The 16180-nt window shown below is 37.1% G+C and overlaps 1 protein-coding gene across 1 annotated transcript in view; it reads left to right on the top strand.

The window, feature by feature from the left end:
- SRBD1 (S1 RNA binding domain 1) overlaps nucleotides 1-16180 on the top strand; it is a 134835-nt gene that overhangs the window by 17724 nt on the left and 100931 nt on the right. The window contains exons 9-12 of the mRNA XM_063443913.1: nucleotides 3452-3548; nucleotides 4902-5043; nucleotides 10906-11009; nucleotides 13951-14058. Of these exons, the coding sequence (XP_063299983.1) occupies nucleotides 3452-3548; nucleotides 4902-5043; nucleotides 10906-11009; nucleotides 13951-14058 (451 nt within the window). The remainder of the gene's footprint in view (nucleotides 1-3451; nucleotides 3549-4901; nucleotides 5044-10905; nucleotides 11010-13950; nucleotides 14059-16180) is intronic.

The following is a 16180-nucleotide window of genomic DNA, read 5'->3' as shown; positions in this document are numbered from 1 at the left end:
TCCAGAAGTTTGGTCCTTAAGGGGTTAAACAGTTATGGCTTAGGTAAAGTAGTAGCTAAAATAGGTAGGGCCATTCTATTCTGTCAAACGCCTTCTCCGAGTCCAAAGAAAGGATTGAAGATGGTGTCCCTAAGTCAACTAAATGCCACACCAGGTTGATATTTCTCCTAGTATTTTTATAAAATTGCCTCCCCGGGATAAATCCAACATGATCAGGCTAAAGTAATGAATCTTGCAGTGGGTTGAGTCTCTCCGCCAATGTTTTGGCCAGTATTTTGAAGTCAATGTTGATTAGGGAAATGGGCCTGTGTTTTATGTATCGTCTCATCCCTGTTTAGGGAGCCAAGACTATATTGGCTAGGGACATGTCTGGGTTGGGATCCCATTGTTCATAAAGTCATTAAAAAGAAGTTGTAGGGATGAGGCTATTTCTTTGCTGAATATTTCATAATATCTTCCATCAAATTCATCTGGGTCAGGGGCCTTGTTGCAATAGAACGCTGATATAGCCTGTTGGATCTCCTTCTTTGTGATAGAGAGCCTAAACTGTCAGTGTCCCCTGTGGTTAAATGTGGGAGTACTAATGACTGCAAGAATTCTCTAATCTTTGCCATGTGGCCTTCATTTTAAAGGACAATTGTGTGTGTTGAGGATAATAAAAAGATGAGTATTTAGTGAATACTTTGTTAATATTATCTGGTCAGGATACTACTGAACCGTTCCCATTTCTCATGGCCGTATTAGATTAGCTATAGAATAGATATGCCTTGATGCGGCACAATGGCCCTTGCCAAGTGTGGTGTCGATTTTATTGGATTTTTCAAAATACAATCTTTTGGACCAAAGTTTGGAAGCAGGATACCTCTCTTATCGATGCTTCTCTCAATGTATGTCTGAAGTGCTTTCAGGTTTGCTTTTTTGTTTGTGTTTTGTTTATGTTGCAGTTCTGATTTAAGCAGAGCTTGCTGTAAGTCGGTTGTGAGTTTCGTCATGTCCATTTTTTTTTACGTGTGTAAATCCCCTCCCTGTTCAACCGTAATAATCCGGGAGTAGCATATAACAAAAAGAAAAAGAATGTCGATTGGCCAGTCGCCACCGAATAATTAGTCACAACATTTATCAAACACATAATGTATATTCCCTGCTCCCAGATAAAGTATTCATAAAAAGCTGAGTGGGTACGATCAATACCATTAACCTTTGCAGTGAAGGGACAAACCTGAGCCCCTGGGAGTGGTTAACTTGCTGCAAATATCAGGGGTAGTGAATAGATCTTACTCCCCAAAACCAGTTAGTTTCCGACTGTCTCGATGGTTACCATTAACCCTTCCCTTACATAAGGGCAACATGAGAGACATGTACTGTTTGTTTCTAATTGACTATATGCTTTTCTGTAGGTGCGTTATGTAGCCTTCCATGTATGCACTTTATTTATTCCAAAGGTTGCCCAAGTTAGCTTTATTTTTTTGTTTATCTCTAGGATTATTAAATTTTGTCTGTGTACCTGCTTTTTTTTTTTTTTTTTTAATTCTTTATTTTTGCTGTGCAGGTTGGTACAAGGAATCAACAGACGCCACAACAGCGTATTGCAAGATATACATTGAATAAACAGTGGCATGAGAGTCCGCACATTTTATATTTTTAGCAAGCTTGGCTAAACGGTTGTGTGTACCTGCTTTTTTAAATTTTGCTTTGGTTTTTTTTTTTTTTTTTTTTATCATATTAGTGTGTATATTTTCTATTAATGTTTCCTCCCTCTTTTTGTATGTTTTCTATGTTTCCTATTTGCTCCCTCCATGGTTATCTAACCTCTAGTCCTGTGATGCCCACCAGGGCCCCCTCGGATGGATTGCACCCCACATCCGCTCCCGAACCCACCCGCATCCATCACTTTAGTGCCCTTTACACCTTATAAAATATGTACATTTATTTTATGTTATTGTTTTCTTGTACTCAGTTATCTGACATAGAGGTGCCTGATGTGAGCATAGTTTATTTTGCATACATTACTAGTGTACATTCTAATATATGGTTTAGCAGACATCAGATGATAGACATCATTAACAGTCATTTACACTGTGCAGCCACCACATTAAAACCACTGACAGGTGAAGTCAATAACATCAATTATATTGTTAAAATGACACCTGTGGGATATATTAGGCAGCAAGTGAACAGTCCGTCAATATGTGTTGGAAGCAGAAAAAATGGGCAATCAAAAAGATCTGTGTGACTTTCACAAGGGCTAGACGACTGGGTCAGAGCATCTTATAGCTTTTTATATCTGTTGGTCTTTTTGCTGTTTTTTTTTTTCATTTTTATATAGGTTCAATTTTAATACTTGCCAGAATCAGACCTTCACATTAGCTCACATTAAAACAACAGTTTTATAATGAATCTAAGGTTGTTTTTGCAATTGGGAGTGATTACGCTCAAGTAGTTGGTGTAGGTTTCAATTAAATTGGTAGAGGGCAGTGTTTGACAACAAAATAAAAGGTCTCCGTAAAATCAACATTGCGAGTGACATAGCTTTTTTATCGTTATATGAATTTAATTTCTGTAGAATTAGCATTAATGATAATTTGTGCTTTGCAGCCTAAAACGGGAAAAGGCTTTGCATGTTATACAGGATGGAATGTTTACTGAAAAATTGTAATGGTCAGAGCTATTAAATGCACCCTGATACAGGATGTCAAAAAGCATTTCACAGTCAATGTCCCAATGCAAATACGAAAAACCCACATTATGATTAGGGCTTTACCCCGATACCGGCAGACCATTAACGTGTTCAATTAGTTAATAATTCCCTCTGTTTGATTGCAATAATCAAGGCTGAATGGACACCAGATAGCCAAAATGTTTTAGAGTGTTACCACTGATCTGTTCGCATAATACCATTCTACAATCAGTCTAGAAATATAGCAAGTGTTAAGGGGAACCCTCTAAAATGGTAATTTTTAAAATTGTATTATAGAGACAATCTTCAAAAAGATGCAAAACAAATTTGCCACAAATCTCTTATCCTTTAATTTTTCTCAATTCAAGGATGGGGCATATCCCCTAAATTCTGTATGATTATTCCATTGAAGGATTATGAGATATGTAGTCTAGCACTTGTCAGTAGTCTCTTCCCTATGCCCACCCTCCGGTGAATGAAATGACTTGTAGCTACAGTACAAGCAGAGTCATTACTGCAGGAGGTTTTGCAAATTGCTCTACCGCAAGTGACATAACGGAGTGAGACAGGGGCAAGCTGTTTCCCCCCCATAACCTACTAACGCGAAGTATGATATTGAAGCATTCCTTAAGCTGGCTCCTAAAATGGTCTGTCTGTTCCTGAATGATACATATTTATGTCTAGCCTTGATATCAAGCAATGCTCTGGTGTAGATGTTGCATGTAAAGTTATGCACAGCGTTTCATGCATGTCAATATCATTCTCATTTTAAAGGCCTTGCAACTATACAAGATATAGAGACTGGTGTACAGCACATCCTGGCCGACATGATGGCTAAAGACAAGGACACTCTGGAGCATATCCGGAATTTGTAAGTACTATCAGCAGATGCTGCGTATCCCTGTTTGGTAGCCTTAGCGATTCAGATACAAAATAGTAAAAGTTGCAACTTATCGAAATTCAATATCTATTGGAGCAATGTGATTGTGGAACACCAATCTTTGTGTAAATCTTTTCATTGTCTTTGTCTTTATCAAAAGCATTTCTGTAACAAATTGAAGCACATCCATCCAAAATACCGCGTACCCAATTAAAATCGTATTAAAAAATATTGCAATATGCTATTATTTATGAGGGGGAAATTATTTATAGCAACTGTATGGTGTCTGCATTTGCCATGTTGATGGCACTATGCACCATAACTACTTCAGCTCATTATACTGGTATTATGTCGTGTCCATAGCTTCCTATGGAAGCAATATGCTATTATTTATGAGGGGGGAATTATTTATGGCAACTGTATGGTTGCTGCATTTGCCATGTTGATGGCACTATGCACCATAACTACTTCAGCTCATTATACTGGTATTGTGCCAAGAGGGTATAGACGCTGTCCAACAGGCTTTTATCATTCCATTTTGGAGCGGTTTGACAGAAAAGCAAAAGATGTAGCTGCTCCCTCTTCAGCTGTGCACATTATCTAGTGCAAATTCATTGAACCTGAACAGCACTGATAATGCTGAGAGTAGTTAAATATTTTCTGGCAAACAATGTGTGTGAAATTGATGGCAATTTGTCAAGTGTAGGGACACGCTAACAATATTAGGTTATAGTGTTAAAGTGTTATTGAATAGATTAAGCCATCCCCATAAAAATAAAATTAAAAAAATACCTAAAACTTACCTTATTCGGATGTTGCGTAAGTCTCCTTGTTGCAGCCACTCAGTCTCCCTTGAAGACATCAGTAATTATGACTTTAGTCCAATCCAGTGCTTCTGGACACATTGGAGTCAGAGGTTGCCTGCTCAGAAATTCCCATGCTCTGCTAAGGAAATGTTTCTTGTAGAGAAACATCGAATCCAGTGCCTCTCTCTATGGGAAGCATTAGGAGCATTCATTGTTCTCATGCTGGGCATGGTGACCCCAAACTTATAGACCTTTGATTCTCAAAGGAAGAGCCTCTACTGGGTGTCATCCTGATAGACACATGTAAAAATAACTGTTTCTACGAAAAGAAGGATAGCATCAATCCATTAAAACCACATCATTAGGGTGCAAGGTGCATAGTGTCCCTTTTAATTCAGTGCTGTGAATAGATGTAATATTTTTTTTTTAATTATATTCAAGTAGACGTGTAACAATTTTTAGGCAATGCCTAATGACATTGCCAGAGGATTTTGTTCTGTGTTTATCTCATCTCCTGTGGTTTCTCTTTATTTTCCAGGTGTAAACAAAATTTTGTTACAATTCATTCCACAATGGCAAAAGCTACTGGAAAGGAAAAGGACAAAATGGTAAAGGATGTGGATAAATTCCACTTGTACCACAATTTCACCTGCAATGTGAATCGAATTCAGCATCACCAGGTAAGCAATATATTCCAACAGGCTCATCATTCACATCAACCTTAAATCTAGCATTGAGCTGCAAGTTGGAAAACTGATTTAAATATCATTCTATCATTGATTGTGCATAACTCACATCATCTGTAGTGTAAGGAATACACTCTCTGTTCTTTATACTATATTTTAATATACCCACAGGCACTACAAGCATTAAAAAAACTCTTGTAACACTTACTCGATTCCAGCGCCGATCTCTCTTGCCACTCTGCCTCTTCCACATCACCCCACTGGCATACGCATTAGGCGTCATTTAGTCGACCAAAAGTCAGCAAGCAGGAAGTGCCCCTAGTGACTGTCTGATTGGCAGCCAATAGAAGCAGTCTAAGTCCTGCAATGTAATCAATAACTGCAATAATTAACATTACAGGGTTATGGGGGACAGGGACACTGCACCCTGACCACTTTAATGAGCTGAAGTGGTCTGGGTGCCCATAGTGTCCATTTAAAGGTGAACTGTCACTTCTCTGGAAATTACACAATTGAATAAAACATTACAAATGACCTAGAACTTGTGTAAACCCTTTTTTTCATGTGATGTTCAGCTTTCTTTTAAATCTTTCATTAAATAGCAAATTACTTGAAGTATTCAGTTTAATTCAGACACAGCCAGGGCACACAATGAAAAATTAGAAAACAATTAGAAATATTGTGTAATTTCTCCTCTTCTCTGAATGCTTTCTCTGTGCACTGTGAGGTGACAAGGACAGGGCTTGTAGCAATGATTGACAGGGAGCTAAGACGAAGGGTCTAGTTGCAGGCTAAAGAGGTGTTAATTTCTATCTTTTTTTACACCTCACAAATACAAATTTGTGAAAGGGTCACTCAAAGCACCATTCAGTGACTTTAAAAGATCACTATAGGGTCAGGAACACACTTACATTACCCTATAGTGTTAACACATCCATAAATATAGCAAAATATCACTGTATTCAAGTCTGAAGCTGTAACTCTGCATGCTGTTAGACTCAGAAAAACAAGCTGTCTGCTGACAATCAGAAGTGGTAGCCTGATCCAATCACAGTGCTTTTCCATAGGATTGGCTGAGACTGACAAAGAGGCAGATCGGGGCAGAGTCAGCATGATTCAAACATAGCCCTGGCCAATCAGCATCTCCTCATAGAGATGAATTGAATCAATTAATCTCTATGAGGAAAGTTCAGTGTCTGCATGCAGAGGGAGGAGACACTGAATGTTTGGAAACATTTTAGGCAGCCATGACCCAGGAAGGATCTCTAACAGCCATCTGAGGAGTGGCCAGTGACGTTATCACTAGGCTGTAATGTAAACACTGCATTTTCTCTGAAAAGAGAAATAATTCAATAAGCTGTAGTTGTTCTGGTGACTATAGTGTCCCTTTAAGTGTTCACGGTGCTTGGAGTTTGTACGTGCAGCGTTTTGCTATACAGGGTTTTTTTGTGAGGTGTAACTCCACCTCAGGCACTGTCATTGGGGCGTCGTTATCTAAACCGGAACAAAAGTTCCGTTCTACCTAATATCAGTTCTGTGTACATTGAGGAAAAAAAAAAAAAAAAAAAAACTAAAGAAAAAAACAAAACAAAAACTATTTCTGCTGTGCCAGAGTTTCTGCATTCCACGTATTGCCACCTCCAATAATCCTAACTACCTATGCCGTATGGATATGCAAATAACATCTGCACAGAACTGAATGACAACAAGGTGACCTTAGAGGGCTTTTGTAACATTGACACAAATGTACACATAAAAAGGAATGCAGCAGGATACATGTCGTTTCTGTCTGTCCCTTTCAACAATGGTTTTCTGAACCCTTACGTTCTGGGTCTATCTGCTTCCTGCTGCTTCTCCCAACTCAGATGTTTTCTTGCTGTCTAAAGCAGGTTTTGGTGGTGTCAAGACCCATCATCTTTGGAGTAGTTGCCAAGTTTCTTGGCTTACAGTATCAGGTCTTGTTTTCAGAGGACTACATTTTAGTCTGAGTCCTGCACAAAAGAGTGCTTTTTAATTACACTTCAAAATGTTTTCCTTTTTTTTTTCCCGAGCTCGGTATATTACATTTCACTTTTTTTTTTTTCTGGGAGTACTGCCAACTGAAATACGTTTTAATGTGCAGGTGTTAATGGTATTGACTCATTAGCTTGTGGTATTAGCTTATAGTGAGGAGTTGTTTTCCTGAGACTGCTCACCTCAGACATGACCTCAGAGTTTTAGATTTTGATTTAGATTTCATTTAAAGAACAATATGGTTCACCACCCGGTGACTTTGTAATGACAAATCATTCAAGATTGCTTTTTAAATGTCATTCTTGGCAGCCGTGGGATTTCTATTTTTATCTGTGTCATTGCTTTACACTGATGATGATGTTGTCTGTGTGTTTTTGTTAGTTTTGTTTTTGTTGTGTTTGGTTTTTTTTTTATTTTTTTGGTACCTTCAATGCCCTTTTCACTATTTAACTATTAACACCAACACTTGTTTGCCATTGTCAGGTGGGATTAATTGTCTTGCAGGATTATTCACTAAATTAAGAATGGTTTGGAAATTCACAGTGAATTTAAAAATTAGCCAAATTACAATATTTTACCAAGTTAATTGTTCTCAGTTTGGCTATTGTAGCCTTACATTTTGATATTTTTTTGGAATTCACATTGAATTCCTAGCAATTCTAGCTTTGGTTTTGTTTAAAGATTTGTTTACCAATGTAAGAATATAAAATAAATTAAAAGTAAATTGACAGAGCAGACTAGGTGAAAGGATAGTTGACTCTGAGATTTTTTTTTTTTTTAGATCTGCTACGTTGACCTTAAATTTGGAATGTTTAAATTTAAAGAAAAAAAAAAAATCGATACTAACTTGTTCCAGAATGCAGCAAGGAATAGGCTTTAGCACTTCTCAGTGTGGCTGGCTGTGAGTAATAGGGGATGTCTGTTGTGGTTGAGAGTGCTGATCCCTATAATGGAGGATCACGCATGCGTTACAACACACACCTTTTGCACTGAAAGAATGTGTGCGTAGGAAGAGAAATACAAGACCAGCTGCTATGCTAACATTTCTGTGAGACACGTCTTTGTTGAAACAAATCGTTCCTTGGAAATGGTGTCTTTCTTTCAATGCCACTAATTGTAAAAACGTCTTTGTTTTTTGCCTTAAAAAAAAGTCTAATCTCTGCAGGAAAACATTTTTTTTGGCAGTCTCGGTACCCGATGCTATAGAATTTCACATGCGATTTTTAATAGTAACTTTCATGTTCAGTGATATGTCAGGCTTAGTATGTCAGTGGTGCATTGCAGTTGAGGAATATACATTTTTACTGTGTCCTGGGGTGATTTAAAATGTTGCATTTAACATATGTGACATGTCTGAGCTCACCAGTGATTGAATTAAAGATCATGATTGACACTGCGTAGTTGGTAGTGACAGTGCTTTGGGCCCATGTGTAACCTTGCTATTAAACGGAGAAGGCAAGCACTTTAACAGCTTCACTTAAAGGAAATCTATTAGATAAATGGTGTACAATCATATGTATATTTAAACCATGCTTTAAAGAGAAAGGTTAATGTACAGAGAAGTGCACATCGACAGGTTAATAGTATATAACATGTGATGTATGCCTGCCTATTTCATTTTCCTGTGATAAGGATTTTTTTTCTTTTGCAGAGCCACTAAACTTTGATTTTCTTTTTTTTTTTTGGTTTGTTTTTTTGTTTTTTACATTTTCCTCTTTAATAGAGGTAAAAAGGGTAAAATAGATTTTCCTTAGGCTATATGTAAAATTGCATGCACTTTATTTATATTCTTCAATTCCCTGGGTGCCTTATTGTTTGACTGTAAATTATTTAGACCGGTCAGGATTATGGCATCGATAGAGATTCTTTAGCTAGGCTCTATGTACTGATTTCATTTGGGGGTGATAAAAAAACCCTAAAAACTATACACTAAATACCTGGTCAATGAGAGAAGTCGGCAGGAGAGAATGTTAAAACATGATTTGTCCCTATTAAATGGAAACTTTAAAGAAGATCTGTCACAGAGAAGTGATAGTTCCATGTTCTTTCACCCCAATAAATCCAAGGTTAGTAGGGTGTATAACACAGTTACAGGTAAATAAAAGAAAACAAAAAACTTGCTTCCCTCTGCTGAACTTTCATGTTGAATGACTTTGATGCCTTAAATTACTCTACGCGCTTGTGCGTTTTTTTTTTTTCGAGCATCTATCAGTCAAGTGCCATACATGTGCATGTACACATTTTCTCCAGCATTGCATTCTTTAATATACATACTTTTCCAGGCTTAACCTGTAAAGTGTTTACAAAAATAAATAAAAAATAATAATAATAAAAAAAAATATGTGTATATATATAATAAAACAAGTAGCTAACTTAGCAATTAGGATATGGTAAATTAGGGTTAGATCTTTTTTTCCGGAAGAGCCTCATTTCATGGCAACTGTTAAAGAAACAGTGGAACATCCATAGACTCCTTAAACCATAACCACTACAATAGGTATGTCCATTTAAGTCTGTCAATGGTCTTTAGAGCATTATGGTGTGAAAAAAAAATAATTGCAGGACTTATCGTGCCTCTTAGAGCTTCCAATGAGGCAGCCCTAAACGTGTGTTCGAAGTTGCCTGCTCCTGTTAATTTTGTCCAACTTGTGTGCGTGACAATTACCACGATGCATGCACGACTTAGACTAAGCTTTATCTCCTCCAAGGAGTGAGCGGTGTGATGCAGACTCATGACACTGTTTAGTGGCTATGTGTAAACTGGTCGCACCCTTCATATGGCTACTCTCAATTTATAGAGCAGTACCACTCATCCAATGTAAAGAGTGGAAAAACTCTTCAAGATGCACTACTTACCAAACAAACCTTTGCTGTGCAGGTGTTTGAAATAAGAGCCTTTATGAGGCAGCTGCAGACATTCCCACTAAACAGTTCATTGCAGGAAACTTTGAAAGGTTACCCCAACCTCCATGACTATTTCTGCTTTTAGAAGTGGTCATGGTTGGAGGAAACTGTATGTGCATCTTATCTGCTTGAAATGCTGCATGTAGAGGGAAATATGCACTTTTTGTGCTCACCCTCCCCTACACAGTTAAGACAGCGCTCAGAAGTTCTGAGCCTATGAGAATAGTCCAACTATATGCTTCTCTGTGTGAAGCATTTGATTGGACAACAGGTAGGGAAGAAGTGATAGATGGCGAGTTGAGCCCTGGCGCTGGTTTATCAATAAGTTATATCTTCTTTTACAGTGCTTGTTATAATAATGTCATTAGGTTTGTGATTGTTCTGCTGACACACTAAATAATTTAGCATTTTATTGACGGATGATCCTGCAGATGGGATACTGGAAATTAGGCCACACATTGTTAACGGACAGATCTCTTTTATAGCTGACACATACAGCTAATTTACAATAATAAATGTTTTTTTTTCTGCCCTTCTAATTTATTTAGTTGTTAAATTACCTTGTACTGTGGTGTATTAATTGTTTTGTATACCGATATTTATTTATAAAATATTTTACCAGACTTATAACTAATCGCTATTAAGTTTATATAATGCATACCAATTAATTCTTTTATGTACAAAACTCAAAAAGGTCATAAATTAAAATTAGTGAAAATATATCTGATTGCTGTAGATTAATTCTTAATAAATGTGGTAATTTTTTGAAATTTCCGATTGATGTTTTTACGTGCTTTGTTGCCTTTTTTTGTACCTGATTGCACCGAGTCCAAACTCCTGCTGAATGTCAGAAAGAGCTTCGATGAATGTTGACTTGATAAGTTTATCTTTTGGGTATTTTGTGTGTCATCTGTCTTTGCCATTTACGTTTCTATACAGATTCTGGCGATTAACCGAGGGGAAAATTTGAAAATTTTGACAGTAAAGGTCAACATTCCTGACAGGGTGAAGGATGCATTCTGTAGGTGGTGTGTTAACGAAAGGTCTGTATACATTCTTGCAGAATTCGATTTTTTTTTTCATGACCCTTGCGTACTAAACCGCCTCTTCAGTGTCTTATTGCATTACGGCCTGGTTACACAAACACTGTACTTATTGGACAAAGAAAGGAGATTTTTTCATAAGTTGACGGATTTCATTACATGTGCTGTGTGGCATAACCATATTTCATCTGCTTACAATTGTGTACATAATTGAAAGCTACTGCTTAAACTATTCTGCGGGCTTCTGAAATAATCTTGCTTTAGGCTGCGGTACTTTCAACAAATTGACAATAGAGCACTTCAGAGATGTCACATTTATGTATGTAGTTTTAGAAACTTTTACGTTATAGGTGAATGAAGTGTAAAGCCCTTTCCTATGAAATAACAATCATTTGAAGAGGATGTAACATTTCAGCGGCCTAGGTGGTACGAATGACAGACAGGAGAGGGGTTAGAAGAGTCTAATCAGAGGGAAGTTAGGTATATTGGTAAAATGAATGGAATCTAGTTGATAGGATCTACCTTTGCTGCATGTTATTGGCTGCGTGCAGATCAACTCTTCTGTTATTATTATATTAAATCTTTACAATGCCAACTAGAATGGTATTTAAGCAAGTGCAGATTGAAGTTCTTGGTGTCCTGTGAGATTTACAATTTAATTTCATTAAGATTCCATTCTAAAAAAAGCGCCTAATGTAACTTGGTTTCGTGTGCATCTAAGGCATGTTGAGCCTTCCGCATTGCTTCATTAAGACTTTAAGTCTTGATCTTGCAAAGGAAGAGATCTGTGCCAGCAACTATCTCATCGTCACTGATCATTCATATTGGGTCTGGAAACAGAGTGTTAGAGTATGAACTCATGTCCCGTAACTTATAGTGAGGAGATGACAGTGACATAGATGTCTGTTTTAGAAAGAGCACAGATCATTTTGCCTTACAATTAAAAAATGTAAAAAAATGGTAACTGTAGAACTTCCGATCTCATCGTGTTTTCCTCAGGGCTTGTTCGCTTTCTGGTTTGATTGAACACAAACTGCACAACAAATGAAACTGGGGCTTTGGCTTTTCACAGTTAACAACTCTAGACAACTTTATAGAGAATTGTTTATGTATTTGTTGTTCCCTGGCTTATACACTGTACTTTGACATAAGGAGTTACTCCAACCAAAAAACTGTGTTTTAAGAAAATCCAGTTTTTGGTCCAACCTTGCCCCCTATGCAAAAAAAAAGCTAAAACACTCCATGTAGCCTGATCCTCCTCCACTGATATCCCTCTACCTCTTGAGTAGGACAGACATCAGGGAGGCCAGGCTGATGGTGTGTGTGCTGGTGACAGATGCCAACCTTACACATTAATGAGTTCAGGCACCCGGGAACTCTTGTTCCGGTCTGGCTAATGACCCTCCACTGACACTGCTGGAGTTGGAGATACATGTCCAAACAGAGAGGGATCCGTACTCGTATAGTGGTCCTGGTGCTTCCAGTGTTGGGGCTTGCTTACCACATATTCCAATGATAAAACAAGAGTATGGTCCAGACACTCATGATCTTGTGCAGCAGTTTTATTGGAAGACAGAATCAATGTGCAACATTTCGACCTCTTCTATATGTCCGACACCAGAGGGGTTAAATTGTGTATGTGCAGCGTTTCTTAGCAAACGCATTATGGCCACTTCAAATCACTGACGTGGTTAAGGTGCTTGGAGTCAAATTATTATTATAATTATTATTTTTATTTTTTTTAAAATTTTAACTTTTTGCTATATTATACTTTGAACGCTTGGCATTTGTCCAGTGATTAGGCCTGGAGTTTAGATGACCATTTCTCCAGCAAAACCGCACCATTATAATGTAATAGGTTAAGTGTGTTTTAATTATCTCTTTTAGGTTCATATTATTTTAATATATCCTACTTTATAGTACGTTTTTGAAGTTGCATGATAAAAAAGTAAAGAATAGAAAAAAAAAGACTGCAGACAGCGCCAGCTTTTGTTCTAATTGAGTGCTCTTTATGTCCACGGGAAGACCACGTTTATTTATTTTTGAAACATATTTAAGAAAGCTCTTTTTTTTTTTTCTTTAAATAAAATTTCAGATAATAGAGCCACATTAAAGAGGGTGATGCTTTCTTTCTTTTTCTTTTTAACAAACAGACCTCAACATTACTGTCATAAATTACAAACCGCAAAACACGACAGGCTGCTCCTAATAATATACAATAGTATATATACTTAGAAAATTATGAAAACGTCCATGGGAAACCGTCCCAAACAAGTCCATGGAAAATAGTCCGCAAAAAAAGTGTTTTGGCTTCTTAGAGAGCTGGGAGATATTGCCGTGGGTACATAAAAGAGAGAACCAATAGTGCAGTATTTCTTGGTACATGGCAGATGCACGCACAACATAAAACTTTGAGTGCCCACTCGCATATAAGGGAGCTTTCAAATCCAGCTCCAGTTTCATTAGCAATGAGTGGTATAATACCCATTTATGGATACATATCCTTCTTTAGTAGCCGCAATTTCTGGTTTTACTCTTTTTAAATCTTCTTCCATTTCCCCTTTACTTGTTGGAAGAAGTGTTAGGCTTCTTTTTCTCTCCCCCCCCCCCCCCTTTTTTGATTATTTAAATTACGGTCATAAATATTTAACAGGTCATTGGCACTGCCTTTCCGTGTTCCTTTCAGAGTCTACATGTGTTAAAAAAAAAAATAAAAAAAATAGTGTACTTCATCAAATATCACTACCCCTTATTATTGGCTGTCACAAAAAAAAATGCTCACTGTGAAAAGTAGACAATATGATTATTTATTCCACCATGAAGTACTCCTATTTGTTGGGATACTATCTCAACTTCTAGCTATGCGTTGAGCTATCTGCGTGTATCATTCGATGATGTTTACTGATTCTGCGTTTTTTGCTCTTTGTTTTTCTTCCTGAAGGTGGAGACCACAACAGTATGCGAAAGCAGAATTAATGAAAATACTCCATAATTCCGTTGATGATTCTTACAAACGTCTTATTTATCCTCTCCTCTGCAGAGAATACAGGTATGCAAATTGATTAGCGCAATAAATACCTCATTAAAATCACAGAACCGTTATTAAAACAAAATTGGTATTTACATTTCCAAAAGTGTTTCTGCAACATAATGATATCTTTCTTCCTTTGAACTATGCATGGACAAGTGGGAATGTTATCATTTCAATAAAAAGAGTAAGGGAAACCTATTTCTCTGCATATTATTATTATTATCGTTATTGTTATATATAGCGCCAACAAATTCCACAGCGCTGTACAATATCATTTGCAATGTGAAGCTTGCAGCTTGTTCACTGGTTGCCTGGGTCGTTGCCTATCAAACAGTTGTGTAGATTACCTAAAACTGTTACCAGCTAATGTTAGCGTCATGTTCATCCTGCTAAACTACAGCAAGTTACAAGAGTAGCCAAATCAAGTTATTCATAGACGTGTTAGTCAAAACCCAGTTTTGATTCATGGTCATATAGTTATATAGCTACATAGGCTGAAAAGAGACATGTGTCCATCAAGTTCAGCCTTCCTCACATTTGTTTTTTGCTGTTGATCCAAAATAAGGCAAAAAAAAACAAAAAACAATCCAGTTTTGCAACAAACTAGGAAAACAAATTCCCCTCTTGAACCCAGAATGGCAGTCAGATTTATCCATGCATTAAGAAGCTATTACCCGACAGTTAAAAAATTATTTAATTCAATATTCTGTTTTTGCAAGTATGCATCTAGTTGCTGTTTAAACATCTGTACATACTCAGATAAAACCACCTTCTCAGGCAGAGAATTCCACATCCTTGTTCTTACGGTAAAAAAAAACTAAAAACCTTTTCATTGCCTTAGACTAAATCTCCTTTCTTCCAGTCTAAACACATGACCTTGTGTCCTATGTATAGTCCCGTTTGTGAATAGATTTCCACACAATGGTTTGTATTGGCCCCGGATATATCTGTATAATGTTATCATATCCCCTCTCAGGCAACTTTTTTCTAAACTGATTATAGTGTTTCCCAACAACAAATAAAGGTGTAGCGCTACATACATATATGGTGTTCTTTTTGAGCCAAACCAGAGGGTATTCGTACTGGTAACAATTCCACAATGAATATGTGTTCCAGAATGCACCTATAAAGCGAATTAAAAACCTCTAATAGTGTGATAACGTTTATACTTATATATTATTATATGGCTAACAGTCAATGCACTCACATTCTCCTGAGCTTAACCCCAAGCTCAGGGATAAGCGCGTGTAGGTTCGTAGAGGCGACCCTCCCCTTCTTTTAATTATGTGTCTTCTAGGACTTAAATAGAATGTATATATGGTGCAGTATTGCAGATCACAGATAATTATGTATACTCAATACGATATATACTCACAAACATAGAGCCACTCCGTTCGGCTCTGTCACAGCACTTTGTGTAGTTAAGGACTACACGCCTGTATGCAGGAACCGACAGCCCAAAGTAATTATAGTTTAAACTTTATTTCTTATATAAATACAAAATCTCATACTGAGTGAATAGTATAAAACCAAATATAAAATCAAAGACTTAATGATATCTCTAATGGGCATAAGGTCATCACTGAAGCTTCCCCAGAACGCGTTTCACCGTAGTTCCAACGGCTTCCTCAGCTGGGTCCAATATGATCCTCCAACTACCTGGATTCCTGCTTTTATATCTCTTCCTCGTGCTGCTTAAATTTCACCTGTTCTTTCGCCGATTCATCAGTGGTTTCAGCTGATCGTGAATTGTGTTCCAAGCCTCCTTTTCGTGTGTGTTACTTCCGCATATGAAAAAAGAAACAATATCAATAAAGGAACAAACTTAACACTACCTTGAGCGTTCACTTATAGTTACTTCTCTACATATTACATCTAAGGGGCTTTCACTTAAATGCATTCCCGTACTGAATATTAATGCCTAATTGTTCCTTCACCCTTAGTGATTCAATTAAACAGGATGATTTTTATAACATTTTCTTATGTACTTCTATATAAAAATGTACATTTGATTCACCTAATGTGAACACAGATAAAATCTATAAAATATGTAGGTATCCTTATCTAAAGTAGAAAGAGGTTAGGTACATTGTAACTCTACATGTATCAATAGGTGACTCTAAGAGTTCCCTTCAATTAT

The sequence above is a fragment of the Pelobates fuscus genome, chromosome 2 (genome assembly GCF_036172605.1).
Source record: "Pelobates fuscus isolate aPelFus1 chromosome 2, aPelFus1.pri, whole genome shotgun sequence".
Taxonomy (NCBI): domain Eukaryota; kingdom Metazoa; phylum Chordata; class Amphibia; order Anura; family Pelobatidae; genus Pelobates; species Pelobates fuscus.
Note: the sequence above shows the minus strand (reverse complement) of the source record. Positions and strands in the feature narration are given on the sequence as shown.